Source organism: Pyrenophora tritici-repentis, chromosome 1 (assembly GCF_003171515.1).
Source record: "Pyrenophora tritici-repentis strain M4 chromosome 1, whole genome shotgun sequence".
In the NCBI taxonomy this organism is placed as follows: Eukaryota; Fungi; Ascomycota; class Dothideomycetes; order Pleosporales; family Pleosporaceae; genus Pyrenophora; species Pyrenophora tritici-repentis.
In genome coordinates this window covers 6,340,380-6,359,414 of record NC_089390.1, presented here as the reverse complement: position 1 = coordinate 6,359,414, position 19,035 = coordinate 6,340,380, and the positions used below count along the sequence as shown (strand labels likewise).

At 51.7% G+C, this 19,035-nt stretch overlaps 11 protein-coding genes across 11 annotated transcripts; 6 read left to right on the top strand and 5 right to left on the bottom strand.

Moving 5' to 3' along the window:
• Positions 1-1,569: 1,569 nt before the first annotated feature.
• PtrM4_024870 (uncharacterized protein) lies at positions 1,570-2,420 on the top strand (the record flags this gene model as incomplete). Its single annotated transcript, XM_001932248.1, has 2 exons — positions 1,570-1,733; positions 1,784-2,420. The coding sequence occupies 2 exons, from the start codon at positions 1,570-1,572 to the stop codon at positions 2,418-2,420; spliced, it is 801 nt and encodes a 266-aa protein (XP_001932283.1).
• Positions 2,421-3,749: 1,329 nt separating this feature from the next.
• PtrM4_024860 (zf-met2 multi-domain protein) lies at positions 3,750-4,131 on the bottom strand (the record flags this gene model as incomplete). Its single annotated transcript, XM_001932247.2, has 3 exons — positions 3,750-3,899; positions 3,990-4,056; positions 4,115-4,131. 3 exons carry the CDS (start codon positions 4,129-4,131, stop codon positions 3,750-3,752), a joined length of 234 nt encoding a protein of 77 aa, XP_001932282.2.
• Positions 4,132-4,930: 799 nt separating this feature from the next.
• On the top strand, positions 4,931-6,064 carry PtrM4_024850 (Arabinose efflux permease; the record flags this gene model as incomplete). The annotated part of the gene is made up of 2 exons (XM_001932246.2): positions 4,931-5,038; positions 5,126-6,064. 2 exons carry the CDS (start codon positions 4,931-4,933, stop codon positions 6,062-6,064), a joined length of 1,047 nt encoding a protein of 348 aa, XP_001932281.1.
• A 329-nt stretch (positions 6,065-6,393) lies between these two features.
• PtrM4_024840 (ECM4, glutathione S-transferase) lies at positions 6,394-7,563 on the top strand (the record flags this gene model as incomplete). The annotated part of the gene is made up of 3 exons (XM_001932245.2): positions 6,394-6,499; positions 6,605-7,356; positions 7,411-7,563. 3 exons carry the CDS (start codon positions 6,394-6,396, stop codon positions 7,561-7,563), a joined length of 1,011 nt encoding a protein of 336 aa, XP_001932280.2.
• Positions 7,564-7,800: 237 nt separating this feature from the next.
• PtrM4_024830 (DDOST-48kD multi-domain protein) lies at positions 7,801-9,433 on the bottom strand (the record flags this gene model as incomplete). Its single annotated transcript, XM_001932244.2, has 3 exons — positions 7,801-8,220; positions 8,271-9,103; positions 9,289-9,433. The coding sequence occupies 3 exons, from the start codon at positions 9,431-9,433 to the stop codon at positions 7,801-7,803; spliced, it is 1,398 nt and encodes a 465-aa protein (XP_001932279.2).
• Positions 9,434-9,754: 321 nt separating this feature from the next.
• On the top strand, positions 9,755-10,150 carry PtrM4_024820 (uncharacterized protein; the record flags this gene model as incomplete). Its single annotated transcript, XM_001932243.2, has 2 exons — positions 9,755-9,947; positions 10,104-10,150. The coding sequence occupies 2 exons, from the start codon at positions 9,755-9,757 to the stop codon at positions 10,148-10,150; spliced, it is 240 nt and encodes a 79-aa protein (XP_001932278.1).
• Positions 10,151-10,479: 329 nt separating this feature from the next.
• PtrM4_024810 (uncharacterized protein) lies at positions 10,480-11,878 on the bottom strand (the record flags this gene model as incomplete). Its single annotated transcript, XM_001932242.1, has 2 exons — positions 10,480-11,586; positions 11,651-11,878. 2 exons carry the CDS (start codon positions 11,876-11,878, stop codon positions 10,480-10,482), a joined length of 1,335 nt encoding a protein of 444 aa, XP_001932277.1.
• Positions 11,879-12,690: 812 nt separating this feature from the next.
• Positions 12,691-13,755, bottom strand: PtrM4_024800 (RTA1 domain containing protein; the record flags this gene model as incomplete). The annotated part of the gene is made up of 2 exons (XM_001932241.1): positions 12,691-13,431; positions 13,492-13,755. 2 exons carry the CDS (start codon positions 13,753-13,755, stop codon positions 12,691-12,693), a joined length of 1,005 nt encoding a protein of 334 aa, XP_001932276.1.
• Positions 13,756-15,400: 1,645 nt separating this feature from the next.
• PtrM4_024790 (uncharacterized protein) lies at positions 15,401-15,664 on the bottom strand (the record flags this gene model as incomplete). Its single annotated transcript, XM_066103633.1, has 2 exons — positions 15,401-15,523; positions 15,590-15,664. 2 exons carry the CDS (start codon positions 15,662-15,664, stop codon positions 15,401-15,403), a joined length of 198 nt encoding a protein of 65 aa, XP_065965835.1.
• Positions 15,665-17,071: 1,407 nt separating this feature from the next.
• PtrM4_024780 (uncharacterized protein) lies at positions 17,072-18,043 on the top strand (the record flags this gene model as incomplete). Its single annotated transcript, XM_001932239.2, has 2 exons — positions 17,072-17,090; positions 17,235-18,043. The coding sequence occupies 2 exons, from the start codon at positions 17,072-17,074 to the stop codon at positions 18,041-18,043; spliced, it is 828 nt and encodes a 275-aa protein (XP_001932274.2).
• A 347-nt stretch (positions 18,044-18,390) lies between these two features.
• On the top strand, positions 18,391-19,014 carry PtrM4_024770 (uncharacterized protein; the record flags this gene model as incomplete). Its single annotated transcript, XM_066103632.1, has 1 exon — positions 18,391-19,014. One exon carries the CDS (start codon positions 18,391-18,393, stop codon positions 19,012-19,014), a length of 624 nt encoding a protein of 207 aa, XP_065965834.1.
• Between the last annotated feature and the right edge of the window lie 21 nt (positions 19,015-19,035).

Sequence of the window (19,035 nt, the reverse complement as noted above, 5' to 3'; positions counted from 1 at the left end):
TGAGAAACCTACAACCGATAACCTTGTACTTAGTAGTTCAGCATCAGTCCACAGGTAGTCAGACATACTTTTTCCCGGAAGCCGCGAATGGAAAACACTCGGTGGGTCTCCCGGACCACAGTATTTGCTTCTTTTGGAGAAGTTGGGGCAGCGCTAGTTTTGATGGGACCTAGAAGCTCCAAAAGCAACAAGCTTAATGCTTTATACGGATGTCCGCGCACGGCCAGGCCAGTCCCTGCCTTAGAGCCCGGAAGTTGCACCGATCAAGGCGATACTGCCACGTACTGTCGTGTTGGTGTGAGGGGGAGAGGACGCACGTATCGGGTGGCGGCCAAATCAACGAAGCATTGTAATGTTGGTGGATGTGGGACCTGTAGTAGAACCGAGAAACATGCAGAGCCTTGCATCTGTTGACTTACCTGGGCTCTATTATTGTTGACAACTACCCCGCGTATCTGAAATATATCTTTTCTTTCATTCACTCTCGCGTTTGATTAGCACGAATATGCTGGGAAAGTCATTATTGAGGCTTTTTTGTCTCCCAAGGTCCGACGAAAAGCCCCCTAGTCGCTTCTACCATGAGGATCAGCCAACCATATCAGACGAGGCTGATGCTTCGCAATCCAGCGCGATAAATTCCCACCAACATCCCATGCGATACCTGCCTCATACAGTAATCAGATCTGACCTGGGCTACCGAGATCACAGATTCACACTTCAGTTCAATCGATTCCTTGCTGAGGACCCATCTATCGCCGTGTTCTCGATCGATCAAGAAGCTCCCGTCTCAAGTACCTGGCGCGATGAACGATCCCGCAACCACTGCCGCCTTAACTCCAAATACGGTCGGGCACGCCTCCTCTTAACTGGACGTTCACACTGCAATGCCACAATCACCGTTGGGAACGGATGGCCATTTGGGGTATCTATGAAGGGAATTCGGTATTGGAATGTTGAAGATGGGGTTCTACTGGTGGATTGGAGTCAATTATACGCAGGTTACTTTGCGCAAACAGAGAAGAGGTCGACCAGGAAGAAAGACGCGAAAGGCGTAGAAATTGATCGGGGTATGGAAAGAAACACATTGGAGTCTGATTCGGAAGGAACTCGGAACATCTGTGGTGGAATCGTTCCAACAACACATGAAGAAGTGGTCATGGCCCATAAGCACACCGGGAAAGATAGCCACAGTAGTTTGCGTTGGAAAAGGGTACAACAGGAGTCGAAAGATGCAACCGGTGTGGTCAAGAGACAGGTAGACGAAAGGTGGAAGATACACAAACGGGTGGAGTCCTTCGTGTGCTCGCCCGGTCCAATATGGAGGACTTCTGGTTATCAGCAGCTGGGATAACAATATTTTTAAACCCCAAACGAATCAAATCAAGTCAATTTGGAACTGAGGAAGTTGTTGCCACTCTTATGATGACGTACGTGTAAAGTCCGACGCGTGACGCGTGCAACGTTCGCTCCTCCCATTTAGCGACAAAAAAGTCCAAACCCCCGCCATAGCCCCGCCAAAACTTTCGCGCGCACATTTCCTCGCTCAATCTATATACCAAAGTCGCCAACATGTCCGGCTGTGTTGTTTGCAACAAGCCCCTTGAGGTAGAAGTAGAGCGGGACGAAGACGATGAGTATGAGGGAGGAGCGTCATCATCTGGCAAAGGCCCTGCAGCAGCAGCAGAAACCTACCCAGACGATGTTCAACTCATCTGCGGTTGTCACTTTCACTGGTATGCTACTCGCTATAACAACTGAATCTGTAGCTAATTGCACACACCAGGGATTGTCTCCTCTCAGCGTACGAGATAACGTCGTGTCCCAATTGCTCCAAGGAAATTTCTACCATGGGCGATGGCGTACAAAAGGTTCTGTGCAGGCTGAACAACGAGGGCGGAATCCAAGAGAACCTCGACATCCTACCTCTCCTCACCGAAGAATCGTACCTCAAAGCATACCCCGAAGATCGAAAAGCGCGCGCATTCCTCGAGTTCTGCCGTGAAGGCGACTACAAAGCCGTGATTGATATGCTGCTCGATGACGATATGGAGGAAGACGAAGAAGGAGATGTGGAGATGGGCACAACCGACCACCCGGAGAAGGAAGTCGGTATCGATAGGCTGCTGAGATACCAGGACCCAATTGGCGACATGCAGTCCGGGCTACATGCCGCGGTACATGCGCAGAGCAGGGAAGTCGCTTGGTTGTTGCTGCTGCTAGCAAGCAACTATCCTCTGCTTGAGTTCCCTCCACAGGTCTTCCAAGAGGCTGAGGCTATGGGTATCATGAGGGGACTGACAGAGGACAAGGTCGATATCAGGAGCTTGAGGGATGCGAACGGCAAGACTGCTGAGGACATCGCCAAGGAGGTGGGTGGAGTATGGGTGGGATGGACAGGCAACAACCGATTGGCGATTTGAACATGATGAAGGCTCAAGCTATGCGCTGCGGCAACCTCTGGCTCTTGCCTTTCGCTATAAAGCCTGAACAAATCCCTGTCAGCGACATGAGGAGTGTGTTCGGGAGATAGCTGGAGCCTTTATATGCTATGTCACGACATGCAGGTACTCACAACCAAAAAGTTCTTGGAAATCAAGAGTAGTCAATACCCAATGTAGTCATCAAGGCTGCACTACCTTTCAATGTACAGATTTCTTATTCATGCACAGATGCAGTAGACTAGTCTGTGAACGCCTTTCATGGTGTTTCCTCTGCGTTGAAAAAAAGTAACTAGCGGTCGTGTAACGATCGAGACTGCACCATTAAATAAAGATGGACGATAATGGCCTAGCAAAAATAGCTTATGAATGTCTTCCAAAACAGCAAAAAGAATAGTTCGAAGAATCCTGAGCAAGCTCAGGCACGTTGTCCCCTTCGTGGATCGAACACGATACCTCCAGATTTAATGACCGAAGACTTCAGTCTGGCGCTCTCCCAATTGAGCTAAGGAGACGATTGTAATGGGCTTTGATAAAAGAACACGAAGTAATTACGTATATAAAGGTACATAATCCACGGAGAGCAGGCTAGCAGTAGTCTGGAAAGTCAGGAATACCAATACGAAAGGAAATGGCGCCGTGTGAAAACCCTGTTGCGTGGTGGATAGACATAGTGGGGGAAGCGGGGTTCAGGTGGATTACGGAATTGCCGAAGTTTGGCGGGTCGGAGAAACGCAGGTAGCACAGGGGTCTCACCGAACTCTACACCGTAGTCACACGAACCTAATTACCATTTGTGATGTTGGTGTTGACCAAGTACAGAATACGATTTTATGGTGGGATAGCCGTGTCTGCGTCATGTGCAAGTACTCGAGCCAGCCCTACATGATCGCCAAGATATAGACACAACCAGTAGTTACCCGGATACTTTGGAATTAAATTGAAAGTGTAACCAGCGAGCACGAAAAAGTTGTCTTGGCCGTGGGGTTGGTACTCGACTGTGATACATGTCAGGCCGTGGAGGACCATGCGGTGACGCGAAAACAAACACCCAATGAGTACGACATGGATCACCAATAAAACGGAAGCAGTCAAAGTAGACTTGGATTCTTCGATTGCTACTCCATGCGCCTAAATATTACACCATATCCACATCGTCGTAGACAGTCGTCCCCATCGTGAACTCCCCGCTCCCCTCGCGCCTTCCGATTATGGTATCTCGTGCTCGTGTAAAAAACCAAACTTCGCCGTTGAAATTGTTGTTCGCTCAGAGATTTGGTCTCTCCGTCGTCTGCGCAAAAGATCGATTGCTTATTTGACAACACCTTCGTCGGCGTTGAAGCAGACACTAAAGTCTTTGCTGTGCTTGTTGGTGGCGTGGTCGGTGAGCATCTTGCGGCTGGTGGTGCCCTGGAAGGTCTGGAAGCAGGTCTTGCACTTGATCGTTTGTGCGGCCGCGTTCTAGATTCACATCAGTAATTTGGCCCAAGACTGAGAAGGGCTCCTGGAACGCGAAGTTGCCAGATCGCCCAGATAAGAATATTGACATACGGCTTTCAGCTGACTCTTTGCCTCCTTAGGACCTGCGTCTCCCTTACGATCCCGTTTCTGTTGTGCTCTGTTTTTTTAAGTTAGTGTATACTCCTCTGTGACGGTGTAGCAAGGCCGTGGCATACTTGGCTCCGTTACCCATCTTGTAAGTTGGTGATAGTCGGTCGCTGAGAGTTTTAGTGATCGGATACGTGTACTGGAATCGAGAGCGATTAGATTGCAAAGGAAACTTGTGTAAACGCCGCAAGATTATTTCGGAGGGGGTCTGGTCCAGGCCGCCCGTAAAGGCGGTCAGGTGACCGTTACTCCGATACTAGTCCATAGTCGGTTAGACCTCCGCGCTATCATGTGAAGATTATCTTCGAAGCGCGACTACTGTTACACCCCAACTCCATCACTGGAAGGCCATCTCGCACCTGCTCCGACAGTGTCACTTCAATCTTGTATCACGTTACTTCCGGTAATCTGTGTATGTGATGGTAGTGACTATCCGCGATGACTATCCACCTAGGTACTGTTGCAGGTTTGAGGCAGACGGGACCAGGTAGCGTCTCACTAGCCAGTCTGGCAAGGGTAGTCTGGCAATCTGGTCTGTCATCGAGATGAACCATTCCTATGGAATGCCGCAGTATATCTTGATGGTAGTGTTTGTTGCTCATATTCAAGGATCATCGCTTTGCGCGTTTCTCTGTCAACATATTTCTTCATCACTCGGTACTGTACAACAAGCTTGTATTCGTGGTGTCAGCATTTACTTCGAAAGCTTTTCTTCTTTCATATTCGCTTTTCTAAGTTACAGCAATAAACCTCTAACCCATTCTTTCTGCAATTCTGCAATAATTCATTCTCCCAAAATCATGGCCTACATCCACAACGAGCCAGGCCAAGGCCATGATCATGCCCACGAACATAACCATAGTCGCTTTCAGGTCAGCCGGAAGATGCGTCTTCGAGCTGTCATCGCCATTTCGTTTTGCTTCTTCGCAGCTGAGATCTCCGTTGGCTTCTACACAAAGTCTTTGGCACTTGTCGCTGATGCCTTCCACTATGTGTGTATTTGCCCTGGCAGTAGTTGGACAGCATGGATCTCCTACCAATGCTGTACACCTTGTTCACCTTACTGACGCTAGTTTCAGCTCAACGATCTAATTGGCTTTATCGTCGCCTTGGTAGCCGTTCAACTGACGGAACGCGAGAATTCACCAGCAGATCTTTCTTTCGGATGGCAGCGCGCTTCGCTTCTCGGTGCTTTCTTCAACGGCTCCTTCCTAATCGCTTTGGGCGTTAGTATCGCTTTACAGGCCATCGAACGCTTCATCTCGATCGAACACGTCCAGAATCCGAAATTAGTGCTAATCGTTGGATGCGTCGGGCTGGCCCTCAATGTCATCAGTGCCTTGTTTTTGCATGAGCATGATCACGATCACGGATCCAGCGACAGTGGCGATGAGGAGACCCTATCATCCTCATCTACACATGCGAACCACCTGCATATAGGCACAAAGCCCAGGAAACATGGCATGGATCTTGGGATTCTCGGTGTTCTTATTCATGTCATTGGCGACGCCATCAACAACATCGGTGTCATCATCTCCGCTGTAATTATCTGGTTCGTCAAGTCACCAAACCGCTTCTACGCCGATCCGGCAGTCAGCATGTGGATTGCCATTATGATCCTGCTCTCTGCCATCCCGCTCACGAAGAACAGCGGCAAAATCTTGCTGCAGTCCGCCCCAATAGGTGTCAAGATTGACGATATCAAGCACGATCTGGAAGCCATCCCAGGTATTATGAGCGTGCACGATCTGCATGTGTGGCGTCTGGACCAGAAGAAGGCAGTTGCGTCTGCGCACATTGTGGTCAACGACCCGGACATTGCAAGCTTCATGAAGAACGCTAAGATTTGCACTGAATGCCTGCATGCCTATGGTATCCATTCTGTGACACTTCAGCCTGAGCTTCCGGTACCTTCGGGGGATGTCGAAGAGAACACGTCTACTACTTCAGCTACGAGTACGGAGAAGTGCGGGGTACCATGTGGGGAGCTTTGCGAAGAGTTCAAGTGTTGTGCTTGAACTCGATAATCCCATGAAGAAAGTAATGAGTAATGTCAAATAGGCAGAGTTTCCAGTATCCAAGCAAAGCACCAAGTGACTTTAGATGTGATTCCGCAGTGATTGCACAGACTTACCAATGGCAGCTAGAGAAGCTCCGCAGCAGCAACACCCCACCTCGGCCCTCAGCTGAGCTCCACAGTCCGAATGTCCGTGTAATGTTAATACATACCAATCGTTACAAGACTGGGTTTAATCACTCTTTCTCTACCCCTCGTCTTGTGTCTCGGTTTGTACAGCGCGCCTTTTCTCTTTCTCGGTGGTCTCTTTCATCCCACTACAAGTTCAACATGCCGCAAGAAGTTCACAAGTACGGAACAGATGATGGCTGGCACGGCATCATTCAAGAAGGCGGAGAGTTTCCACCAGAAAAAGACAGATACCACCTCTACATAGGTACTTTTTCCAATCCGCCTCTGTCTTACCCAGCACCATAACTCTCTACCATTCTCACCCATCCATCCCCTCTAGTAACCCAAACTAACTCTCCCTACCACAAAGGCCTCTTTTGTCCCTTCGCCCACCGCGTAAACCTCGTCCGTCTTCTCAAAAACCAATCCCCCTACCTACCCATATCCATCGTCCGACCCTATCCCAAAGGCGAGCCCGGCTGGCGCTTCGACGACGGCGCCTACCCTGCCGCAACACCCGACCACCTATTCAACAGCCAATTCATGCACCAAATCTACTTCCGCGACGACCCCGCCTACAAGGGGAAATATAGCGTACCGCTCCTCTGGGACAAGAAAGCCAGTAGAATAGTAAACAACGAGAGTGCGGAGATGTTGCGGTGGCTACCACAGGCGTTTGATTCCTTGCAGAGACAAGAAGAGGGGGGTGGTAAGGAAACAACCAGTCTATCTTTCTATCCACAGAGTCTAAAAGAGAAGATCGATGAGGTGTATCCCTGGCTTACAGACCACATCTGCAGCGGCGTGTACAAGACTGGTTTCGCACCGAATCAGGAAGTGTATGAGAAACATGTTGTTCCGCTCTTCGCGGCACTCAACAAACTCGAGGCGCTCATACATGAGAACGGTGGCCCATATATCCTCGGCAGCGAAATTACGGAACTAGACCTCCTGGCTTATCCGACCATTGTCCGCTTCGATACAGTGTATGCGCAGCATTTCAAGACGAATCTGGGGAGCATACGGCATGATTACCCGGTGCTGAACAACTGGCTAAAGGGGCTGTATTGGTGTGTGCCTGGTTTCAAAGAATCGACGGATTTTAAGCATATCAAGGAGAATGTGAGTGTATATGGGGTTGAGAGTCGATGGAAAGCCTGCTAACGGTGGTGATAGTACACAAAGAGTCATGGCGAGATCAACCCGCTGAGTATCACGCCGTTGGGGCCGTGGCCTGATGTTGAAGAAGGGTATGAGGTAGATTGGAGTAAGTTGAAGCCTGGGAAAGTAGGACACCCGCAGGTGCTAGATGCGCAAAGCAAGTTGTGAGGAGGCGAAGGGAATGGCTTTGCTTTGTTACTGATGCGGATGAGCAAGCCCGGAAAGTGAAGTTATTATGGCGAAACTATCAAAGATATCATTTTGATAAAAGCTTTTGGGTTCTTCCCATGTCCTAACTCCATAGTATACATACCACGCATCGCCCATGGGGGTATTCCGGCTTGCATGCTGCAGGCCAACATCGAAGCTATCATCCTGCGAATCGTACAATTAACCATCATTCCTTTACTGTGTCTTCTTGACAGACTTGACACTAGGCGCGCTGTACAACCAGAGCGCTACAAACGCCAACCAACCCAGCACTGTGACCCAAATACCGCCGATCCAGACCCACGCACCGCTAATCTCGAAACTCCTTGGGTATTCATCGTGCGCAAAGTGCCTGACAGTGACCTGTCTCTTCTCATCAATGTTGGTGACAAAGGGGCGGCGGTAGTTGACGCGGAAGTTGAAGATTCCGTGCTGGTCGGGTGTCCTGAACGCGACGCCATAGATAGTCGCGTTTGCGGTTTGCGCAACAGGAGAGAGGTTGAGGCGTTGGAACGGCGAGAGCATGCTGAACTCGAGCTGGATGTTGTCCTTCTCGACGGGCTCGAAGGGGACGAGGCGGTCGTTTTCGTATTCGGAGATTTCGACTTGGAAGTGCTAAATATTGTCAGTAGTTACGCTGCATGGGCTGATGGGTGTCAACTTACAACATCTGTCTTGATGCGATAGATGGTGGGGTTGTTCTCCGGGATAGCAGTGCTAGTGTTCAGCTTCTTGCTCTCACCGTCGTCTTGGTAGTGGAGGAATTTGCCAATCTTGAGCACACCCGCCTCCTTGAAGGTCCAAGCAGACAGCTTGTGCGCAAATTCGCGGTTGCCAGTAGTAATGGCCTTGTCGCCCAACTTGGCCTTCTCAGCGAACCACTTGTTCTGCAACATCTCAGCTGAACCAACAACCGTCAAGCGCGCTGCGTTGTTCGCCTGCATTGAGGAGACGAGGTTCAGTTGCTCACCGACCGCAAATGGGTCTTCTACGCCATCAGCCTCGTCCTTGGGGTTGTAGCTGTATGCGGTGCGGGGAGCGCGGAGAATGGGCGCAACGAGGGGCGACTCGTTTCCGAGAGCCTGACCGACGGCGCTTGGTACCGCAATGTATCCATCACCAGCGAAGTAGTTCTTGACGTCGGGTCTGAGTGCCTTAGGGAATGGAAGCAAGAGCACATTATGCTCTTCCTCTGCTGATGCCGAATCGTAGTTGAAGTGGTCGACTACCAATGCGCCCTTGTCGGATGGGATGCTGATGTCGAGCTCGAGGAGCATTGCAGTGACGGCAGTAGGAGTGGCGTGTTCGCTGGAAAGGGCAACCATGATGTTTCCCTCGTGCTTCATGAATTCGAGCAGGTTGTTCGCGGTGAGGGCAGGGCCGAGGCCTTTGGACTTTGCGGGTAGGAGGAGGACATGGTCGTATGCTCGCTCGCCGTGCTTCAGAAGGGATAGTTTGCTCTCTTTTGGCGATTCGATTGTTGTTGTAAATCCCCGGGCTGCAGGTAGTTGTTAGTGTTGTTCAATGCGAAGGTTGGATCGATCAAGCGTCATCTCGTATGTAAGACCAAGTTGCAAGTTCATGACTTCGCATCTCTCCCAGCAACTCATTCTTGAACCAATGCCTCCAATTGCAACCGAAACATGCTTCCCCTCAGAATCCGAAAGAAATGTATCAACTTACACGTCAAGTCCTCGAGAAACACACTATACTTCTCCCTCTCAGCCTGCTCCTCCAGCACAACCAGCAACCGGTTGCCCGTGAAGCTCTTGGCCTGCACCACCACCGACCAAACAAAGGCGACAGTAATAGAAAGTAACCACCTCATCTTGTCAAGGATTCAAAGTTGGACCGGTTAAGCTATCGGGTGTTCTTACGGGGAGGACACCATACGTATGCATTTGCCAAGACCATCGGGCCCGGAAAATCGCTGCACGCCGATTGGAGTGGAGTAGGTAAGCTGCCGACCAGCTACCTCACCCCATACCCTCCTCCGGCCGTGAACTTGCGATTGCGACGCTAGACCGAGGCATTGAGCCCCAACAACACCGTACCCAGTATCCCGCCGAAGAGGATAACAAACGTACGCGCAAATTCGACACCGCTACTGACACCCACCCGCTCACAAACTCGCAGCAACACCGCCATCATGTCTGTTCCTCCCTCCCCGCTCTTCTTCAAACAGCCAGTACGCTACCTCAAATGGGCCTCTATCCACAAGCCGGCATACTTCTACTCCATCATCATCGGCTGCGCGGGTCCGGTCATGATGGTTACGGTTCCGCCGATTCGGAGATATATGGGCGAGGAGCAGATTGCCAAGATTCCTATGACATACCCAGGTACGTTGGATAGTAGGCGCAATTGGTATGGATGAGAGCAGGAATTTGGGAGCGCGATTTGGATTCAGATGCGAGAAAAAGGGGGGATGGAGGGTGGACGTATGCGATGCATGGCTAGAGGGGTATAGCGGAAGAGCTTTTACTGACTTTGTATAGTACCCAAGGGACCAAGGCCGAGACCAACAGGATTTGACGACGAGTAGGGGAAGCTGGAGGCGGATTCAGGAGAACAGATGATACTTTTACGATACAAGGAGAAGCGGAGTAAAGGTAGCAATAGGTGCCAAGTCAAAGCATCATGTATAGAGCACATTTTCTTTCTGTCAATACACCACACATCATCGTATCCGTCAGACTATATCGAAGAGATGGAATTTTATCTACCAAACATGACCCTGGATGCCTTCAAACTATTTCCGGGGCAGTATTCATCAGACTATCAGATACCCAGAAGTGCCTCAACACCTTTTGCCCCAGCCCAAGTCAGTATATCCGAGTACCGCCGGACAACTACTGAGATGCCCAGTGACACCTAGTCAGACCTCCTACGCTTGTGGGTGCCGACATCAACGTCATCACCGTCGCTGTCATACATGCCCTCGGCCATCCTCTCCTGACTCACCCTAGCTGTGTTGAGGTTCGACCTCGCGACATCGTTGCCACCAGGCTTGTACACACGCTTCTGCGGCTTCACCGTGGGACCCTCCATCTCTTTCACCCACGGACAGTCGGCCTTTGGGAACTCGATGCACGTAAGATACGTGACTGGGAACCGATGAATATCCAACTGGCAATTAGATTTGAGAATCTTATGCTGGTCCACCAAATCCTTCATGCATTCCTTGATCTCGAGCAGATGGTTTTCCAGCACGTTCATTGCCTTTTTGGTCATTGGAAAGCGCGTGTGGAATTGGTTGGTGACTGACTTGTCCATGTAGGCGTCACCGGCTGCGCCGATCTGCTTGTAGAGTCCGTATCCCAAGTCGTCGCCGGTGATACCGCCTCCCATAAGGAGACGCTGACCCACCCAGTGCCGGAAGAAGGTCAGTGCCATCCAGACGAGGATGTCTTTGGCGTAGGCCTCGCGCTTGATAGGCAGCTCGTCCACAGGAAGACGGATGTGGCCGGGGTAGTGTGACATGATGCCTAGCTCCAGTGTCCTGCACTTGTCAATCAACACAGAGTGGTACTTCTCGATGAGCGGGCGTAGACCAGGAACAACAGTCAGGTACGGGTGCGTGGTGTCATCTTTTTCGTAGGTCTTCCAGTTACCGACGAGATGGATCATGCATTCCCGGAAGATCAGCTCGCTGCGGATGCGGTACCCCATCTCCACCCATGCGTAGGGGGCGCTTTGGATGGCCCGGAAAAGTTCCTGTCCGTGCTTGAGAAGTGCGACTTCGATCGGGTTGCGGATCAGTCCTGTGCAGCCCAGGTAGTCACCGATCTGGAGCAGTTGGTAGCAGTCGGAGAGGGCGGCAGACATGTCGGAGTCGTCGATAGAGAGCTCCTTGTTGTAGAAGGCGTAGAAGATTGATTCATAGTAGGTGAAGATCTTGTGCGCCTGTGGGACACGTCCGTTTTCGTTGACAATGAGACCGTTCCTGTTGTCGGCTCGTTCGCCATGTTGGGTCAGTTCCTATTCACGCGTCAGTGCTTTGCTTCTCATGTTGGCATAAGAAGGCGAATGCGCAGCTGCTTACCACAAGCTCGAGACAGCCAGCAGGACACTGCTGGGAAGGTAGAGCCTTGAGTTCGATCATCCAGCGTATCTTGACGCCAGCGTTTCTCGCACGATTGCTGAGCTTGGCGGCGTTGGGCTCGGTCAACATGTCTGCAAAAAGAGTAGAGTTGCGCGCCAAAGTCCCAGAGTGGAACTTGTAGCGACGGTTATGGCCAATGATGACCTCTACATCTTCTGCTTGGTTCATGTTGAGGTGCGATATAGGCAAGGTATAACAGTGTGTTGTTGGCTACCGAGAGTGTTGGCGCGACAAAGTGTGCTTACTTGAATAGATCGAGTGAGGTGGTAAAGGGTTGGAAGAAGTAGGTGGAGTGGAAGAGTAGAGGGTTGGAGGAAGTAAGTGGAATGGAAAGCTTACATACCCGATGGAGCGTAATAAAGGCCTTGAGTTGATTAGGCAACTCTGTTCGGGAGAGCGGCCTGTAGGCGGAGGTAAAGGCACCCCAAACAGCACGTGGCTAGCGTCACCTGGGAGTCACACGAACACCGGATAACCCTGAACATCAAAGCGAGAGACATTTAAGTACTTGAATTCGATAGGAGCCCCCATGACTATCGAGCCGTTGGCAAACGTAGCACCGAAGTCCTTCACGTGTGTAGTTGCCGCTCAGAATACGACCTGGCACGAATGATGTAGACGGCATAGGAATTGCAGTACTCAAATGATCTTTTTATAATGTTGTAGTATAGATAGACTTTAAACAATTTCTAGTACAAGGGCAATGTTTGACACTTCGTCAGGAGTGTGAACATTCAAGCTAGTCCGCTTGGATTTCGTATCTGCACCCACAAGATTGCACCAAGTTTAGTGATCATTGTCCGATCAAAATGAGATACATTGAAAATGTCTAGAAGAAAAAGGACAGTATACAGAACAAAGTATATAGCGGGTATAATGTAATATGCATATCAGCTGATGTCTTGAGCAGGAGCTACACTAGCCGTGTTGCTCACTGACTCTTCTCGACTTTCACCTCCAGCACCAAATTCCGGGTATCATCACGCTCTATACTTTCCGTCTCTGTTGTTGAACCCAACCAATTCAGTGTGACTCTCATCTCCACCATGAAGTACCATGCCAGCATTCCTCGTTTTGCCATACCACGTCCTCTGGCTCGGTTGCACAACCCTCGCATCAATAGCATCCTTGAAGCACATATCCGGATGGCACAAGTTCAGGAGGAGTACCGACGCGACAATGACTGCACCCTCAAGTCCAATGAAGTACTTCTGTGAAGTGGCAAGATAACCCTCCCAGCCCTCGCTTAATTCGGCGACACGGAACACGCATCTTGTGAAAATGCAAAGAGTGGAGATTGTTAGGGCAATAAGGAAGGCGTTAAACGGCCAGGAGCGGCGAAGCCTCGCCTGCTGCTGATTCGGGGGAATCTGTCCAAGGTGGGTACGACCGCTGTAAGTGCGCCAGGCGAAATCGACAGCAATTATGATGAAGAGGAGCAGTGTTACAACTTGGAAGCTTAGACCGGCGATCATTATGCGATTGCCCGTTATCGGATTTTCCCCGTTGTGTGTTGCGACACTAGCCATACCCCCACCCGAAGCTTGCAGTATGAGAGAGATCACGTCGCAGGGAATGAAGATCCGCGGATATGAAAGGGGCTTGATGCGCGAGTGTTCAGGGCCAACGGTAGTGACGATGCGCGCAAGGCACAGATAGATACCGGCAGCGAGGAAGGCCGGACCGATGGTCAGACATATGATCTGAATGAGAAATGCGTTCTAGCTGAGGTCAGCTTGTCCATGCTAATCGTCGTAACTTTAGTCCTGTCTTGCACACACCTCGTCAAACATATCTTGACTTGCTAGTATGCGTCCAATATAGCCGACAACCTCGAGAGCGCAACCCGAAATCATTGCGATGCTGAATCCCATCCATCTCCTTCCTATAATGCCCTGTACCAGGAAGAGAAGCATAGATAGGCCAAAGAGCGCAGTAAAGGTGACATTGGTGCTGAATGAAGGTCGGTAGCGCCAGTACGAATACTCTATCGGGCAGTCCCACGATGGAAGGTAGCATGGAGCATCGATGAAACCGTAAATCATGGTCGGCAATGGTATGCAGTATCCGAATGTATCCGAGGGTTATTAAGATGTTTTGTGTGAAAGTAAGGAGGCGATTATTGTATGCCTAATGTCGATGCTATGCGATTCGGTAGTGCGACCACAGGTGAATGACGGTAGCGAATCGACCCTTGGCCAAACACCTGCGATGCTGACGCAATAATGAGAAAAAAACCAAGAGACTTTGAGTGGGGTTTTGGAGATTAGTTACTGTTAACCAAGGGTCCATGCGAAGGTGTCGCGGCCTGAGTGAGACAGAGGGGCTTGCGCGGGTCAAAACCCGAATGTAAACAAAGAAAGTTAATGTACGAGCTCTTGCATGGGCAATCTAGGAACGAGATTTGCATCCGTGATCAAAGGTGTACGGCTCCACTGACCTTGAACCCATTCCCCCTCAAGGGTTGGGGCACACTAGTATCTGAGCCACCGTAGTAAGGGTCCAGAGTCTCGAATGATAACTCATTTCGTAAGGCGTGTTGCAGATATGAATTCCCCAAAGAGAACGGGCCTCTGAATGATCCAATTCACGAGAAATACTATCTCTTTTGGTGAATTAGATCCGCACTAACAGCTAAAAGACTCCAGTTTTCAAAAGAAACGAGCATTTGCATGGAGCGTTTTAGAGTGCACAGACGTCCTCTTCTCACACTTTCTTTTCCAGCTTAGCGTATCGTCATGATCCATGGATGCGGGTGTGGACGGTAGGGCCAGTCCCAATAGCTGGCGCATGCTGATCGACTAGATGCGGTAAGGACTACAAAGCGCACCGCCAACGCGGCGCAGCGAATACCCGGGGAGCTAATCGAAAGGGATGTAATGGGCGTTGTTGAGAAACCAAGCAAGCATAGGGGAATCTCTTCATGCTCTAACAAGTGAAGACATTCTATCGTTACCTTGATCTGGTCACTACAAGCAAGAAGCGGAGACAAGAATTTAGTAATCTGCAGAACGTCAGTTACGAGAAACGAAGGATTTATCGCTGATAGTGGAACGGGGGACTGCCCTTGGTAGTGCAGGAAGAAAGTACTTAGGGCTCGGAACCCCAGAAATGTCCGTCACCCCTGCAGGACATAAAACGCCCTCTCAACGCACTGCTGACTCAAACGATCCCGCAAGCTACCGCCCGTTCTCTTCCCGGCCGAAATAATGGTACATAAACGCCAAAGAATCCAGAAACAGTTCAAATGCCCTGTGTATTAGTCGGACATAGACCTCATTTCATGATGCGGCCGAGCAATTAGTAGTTGGAGAAGGTGGTGGTGGTGGCCCGAGTCGTGTATTCTCAGCTACAATGCGAGCAAAAGCGATGCCTACGCCTTCGATCACGGCAAGAAGAACGGCGCACCCGATAGCATTATTGCGGATAGCTCTTGCACCGCCTCGTACGGCAAGAGCTCCACCAGTCAAGAAACCTCCGAGAATGGGATTCCAAGGATCGTCCTTTTTTCTAGCAGGGTATCAGCAAACATTGGATAACTATATAGCGTTCAACCCCGAAAAGACTTGTACGAAGAGTCTCCACACCTGATGCCTTTTACAGTACAGTCAAAGGTGCTGAAGAGCCCACCCCAGACTCCAAAGTTGCCGCCGAGGACAGGCGCTCGCGTTTTGAGGGCGACGATGGCACTTATGCGTCGTTGGCCATGCGGAGAGTTCCTGTAAAAGTTATGAGAGTGCTTTCAGTTTCAGGAGTACCGAGGCTGGCGTACCGGAAAGCCTTGACGGTATGCCAGAGAGCTCCTCCAATTGCCTACACGTCGTTAGCTGCATGAATGACGTAGCAGCGGTCAGCAATCGATTAGAAGCGACGACGTACCCCCATGCAGAAAGCGCCTCCAAAGTCCCTAAGCGCGACCCATGGGCAAGGGTCCCGGGTGTGGTCCATGGACATTACAGAGTGTCATGTCATGAAGCTTAAAGAAGTGCATCGATGTTGTGCAAGTGTATGCGGGGTCAGGAGCTCTCACAAATGCAGGTACGAGCTGGGATGCCGGAGCATGGCAGATCCCATCACCAAGCCCATGCTGCGGCGTTCTTGGTGCCTGGACGGGCTGCAATGCTTTTTCTGTGCGCGAGCTTCTAGTCTAATACTTGCAGGCTTCACTGAATCTTAACACGTCTGTCAAGTCTTTGTTACACGTACTTTACTGCCACGCATCGCTCCCGTTCCTGACCAATATGGGACATCGGTATGGTGGTACCGGCTTCCGCGCTGAGGCTATATCTCCAATATACTTCTCCAAGGTCAAAAGATACGGAATATACCGCAACTTGCTTCGGAAGAGAGGTCCGTAGGTTCCATGGCGAGACTTGCAAATATCGGCAAGATCCTGATGCCACGGAGAAGTAGTCACACATGGCCTCTGCTTATCGTGTTGAAGCATGGCCAGTGCCAGTGCAGACGGATCTCTCCGGGGGCTCCGATGTCGACACGACACACCGAAAGACTCGGCCTCTTGAAGCGAATGAAGTCTGAGAAGGTGGAGAGTTCCAAGAAGCTTGAGACGAAGAATGCCAAAGAACAAGGCGGGAGAATAGCAGGCTGCGTTGCCATTTGCTGACATGGCCAAAGCCATTACCAATCCCCTGTCGGATCTAGCGCCACTCAGCACGTGCTGCCCGGGCGGCCATTGCACCGCGCATATCGACGACGACCTCGGTGACAAGTGTGCATCTACTCACTCATGTGCATCGTTGTTTCTCTCTGCCTTGTTGTTTTTCAAGATATCGTGTTTACAACTTGGTCTGCTTGGTTATAGAAACTAGGCCAAGTCACTTCTTTGGCGAGCTTCAAGGCCACATCACTGTGCCCAAAGTACGTGTGTGGTCTTAGCGCGGGTGAACCCCAATCCCACGACATCTTCGGCATTGACGCATCCATCATCAGCGTATACACTGCTTGCGACCACTCGCCAGGTTTATTCTTCCACAGTCTCCGTCTTGTTGGAACATTAATCTTGGACCCGTTGCTAGCTATATCTTGTTAGTGTCGATTCCGAGGAGCAATAGAGGGGTCTTCCGCTAACTGGCCACCAGTACCCCGTCCCTCACACAAACCCGCTCGAAAAAGGTGCGTAGGGTTTCCGATACCGCAACACCACATTTGGACGCGAGATCAGCGCGGAAATTTGTCCTGGCCAGCAGCCCGACGTTTGCGGTAAACTCTGTGCACGCGCAAGTACTAACGCGGCTACGACAGGCACGGCAGAAGACCAGCTTGGCTACAGTTGGAGTGTTAGGGGAGTCACTACCCCTCGCACTGTCTTGGAGATAGGAGGTTGGAGGAAGAACTGCCACTATGGCAGCGGCGACTGCGGGTAAGTAAGGGAAGTCGTCGTGGCTTGTCCACGGTGCTCTTCACCCATTTCCTTTTTGGCACCACAGGACCAGTTCCGACATGTTTCGCATGAGCTTGCTCCCTGCACTCTCCATATATCTGACATCGCTTCTTCCCTTTGCAGGCTACGAGTGGAACCGCTCTTCGCCGCTGCGCTCTTCACCCGACACGTCGTCCTCCATGTACCCCGACCGGCCCATTCGTCCTCTGCCCACCCGTTCTCTGCGCGCGCGGCTCTCTCCCGAGCAGGCTGAGACGATAGTGTATCCGCACAACCCTCCCCCAGCCGTCCCGCTCTTCAACTACCCCTACACGGCCGAGGAGCGCGTTCGCCCCCATCGCACGGGGGCCAACGACCACCATGCTTGCCACTGCGGACACACACATTCCGAGGTGGAGAGCGAGGAGGAAGAGGACGAACGGAATGGGCCGATGCCTTCGTCGCCGAGCTACCAGTACAGCAGACACGCGTCTGGCAAGCCGGCGGCGGGCGTGACGGGTGCCTATCGCAAGCCAGGTTCGCCTTCGTCTTCGGTAGATGGCTATGAGTCATTCGAGAACACAAACAACAAGAAGAAGCGCAAGATCCCGAACATGGGCAGCAACGGCTCACACCACGCCAGTCTCTCAGCGGACCTGGCAAGCGTGGGTGTCGCACACGCTCACGAGACAAGCGCCATGGACGAGGCGGACGGCGCTGGGCGGTATTGCGGCTCAGCGCCCTCGACACCGCAGCACAACAGCACAACCCCTTCCGGAACAGGCATCTCGGGCGCAGGCAGAGGGCGTTTCGGCCGCCCTGGCTCGGGACGGCCAGAGAGGCGAGTATTGGCCAATTCGACCAATCTCGCCAACGCCCAGGCAAACAGCAAACGTACGGTGGCACCTCGGGAAATCATACGTCTTTTTGCTAAAAATGAGTCCGTGCGCTGACTATTTGTTTTCTAGGACCCCCGGAGCAAAGCGGCATCATCTCGACTGCCATTGCCAACGCCCAAGCCACCCCGCCACCCCACGGTAACGAGAACGTGAGCCTGCTGCAACAGGAAGCCGCAAAGCAGAGCGCGAACAAGACACAATTTACCTTTACCTGCGGCTCTGATTCGGCCAACAAGATGGTCTGGCCGGGCCAGGAAAATGGCCAGTATCCCCATCCCCCAGGCGCCTACCCCAGCACTGCAGCTGCTCCTGCGCCACACGCCCAGCCTGCTCGCGCCCGCCCTCCCGTCCGCCCAGATGCTCCAATGGTGTCTACTCAGGGCACCCAGACCAGCCCAATCATGAATGGTGCAGGAGCATACCCTCCCCCGCCCCTTCCCAATGGCACTGCACGTCGGCCAACGGGCCCCCCACCACCACAACAGGTTCCCCCGCCGCGGAAGCCACGTCGTAGTGCGACCAAATTGTACGAGTACGCCGCCCGCAAACGTCGTATCCAGCAAGAGTACGCCAATTTTCACAACCCACCAAGCCAGCCATGGATCTGCGAGTTCTGCGAATACGAAGACATCTTCGGTCATCCCCCGATGGCTCTGATTCGACAGTATGAGATCAAGGACAGGAAGGAACGCAAGCGTCTGGCCGAGAAGCGACGTCTGCTGGAGAAGGCCAGGATGAAGGGACGCAAGGGCAAGAAGGCGAGCAAAAAGGCGCAGAACAATGCCAACAACGCTCAGCACAACCAGAACCCCCCTCCTGGTGGCTACGACCGCCGCGACGACGAAGGTTCATTAGACCCTCAAGACGAGTATTACGATGACGATTACGACGACCAATCCATCACTACTTGTCCCCACGGCTGCCAGCACCATGTGCACCCCTCCCATCCACCTCCGCAGAAGGTGCCGGGATTGCCTCCGGGCGATCCCCGAGTGGGAGGGCCGCCCGTGACCAATGGCGCCTAACAAGTGGACGAGATGGGGTGG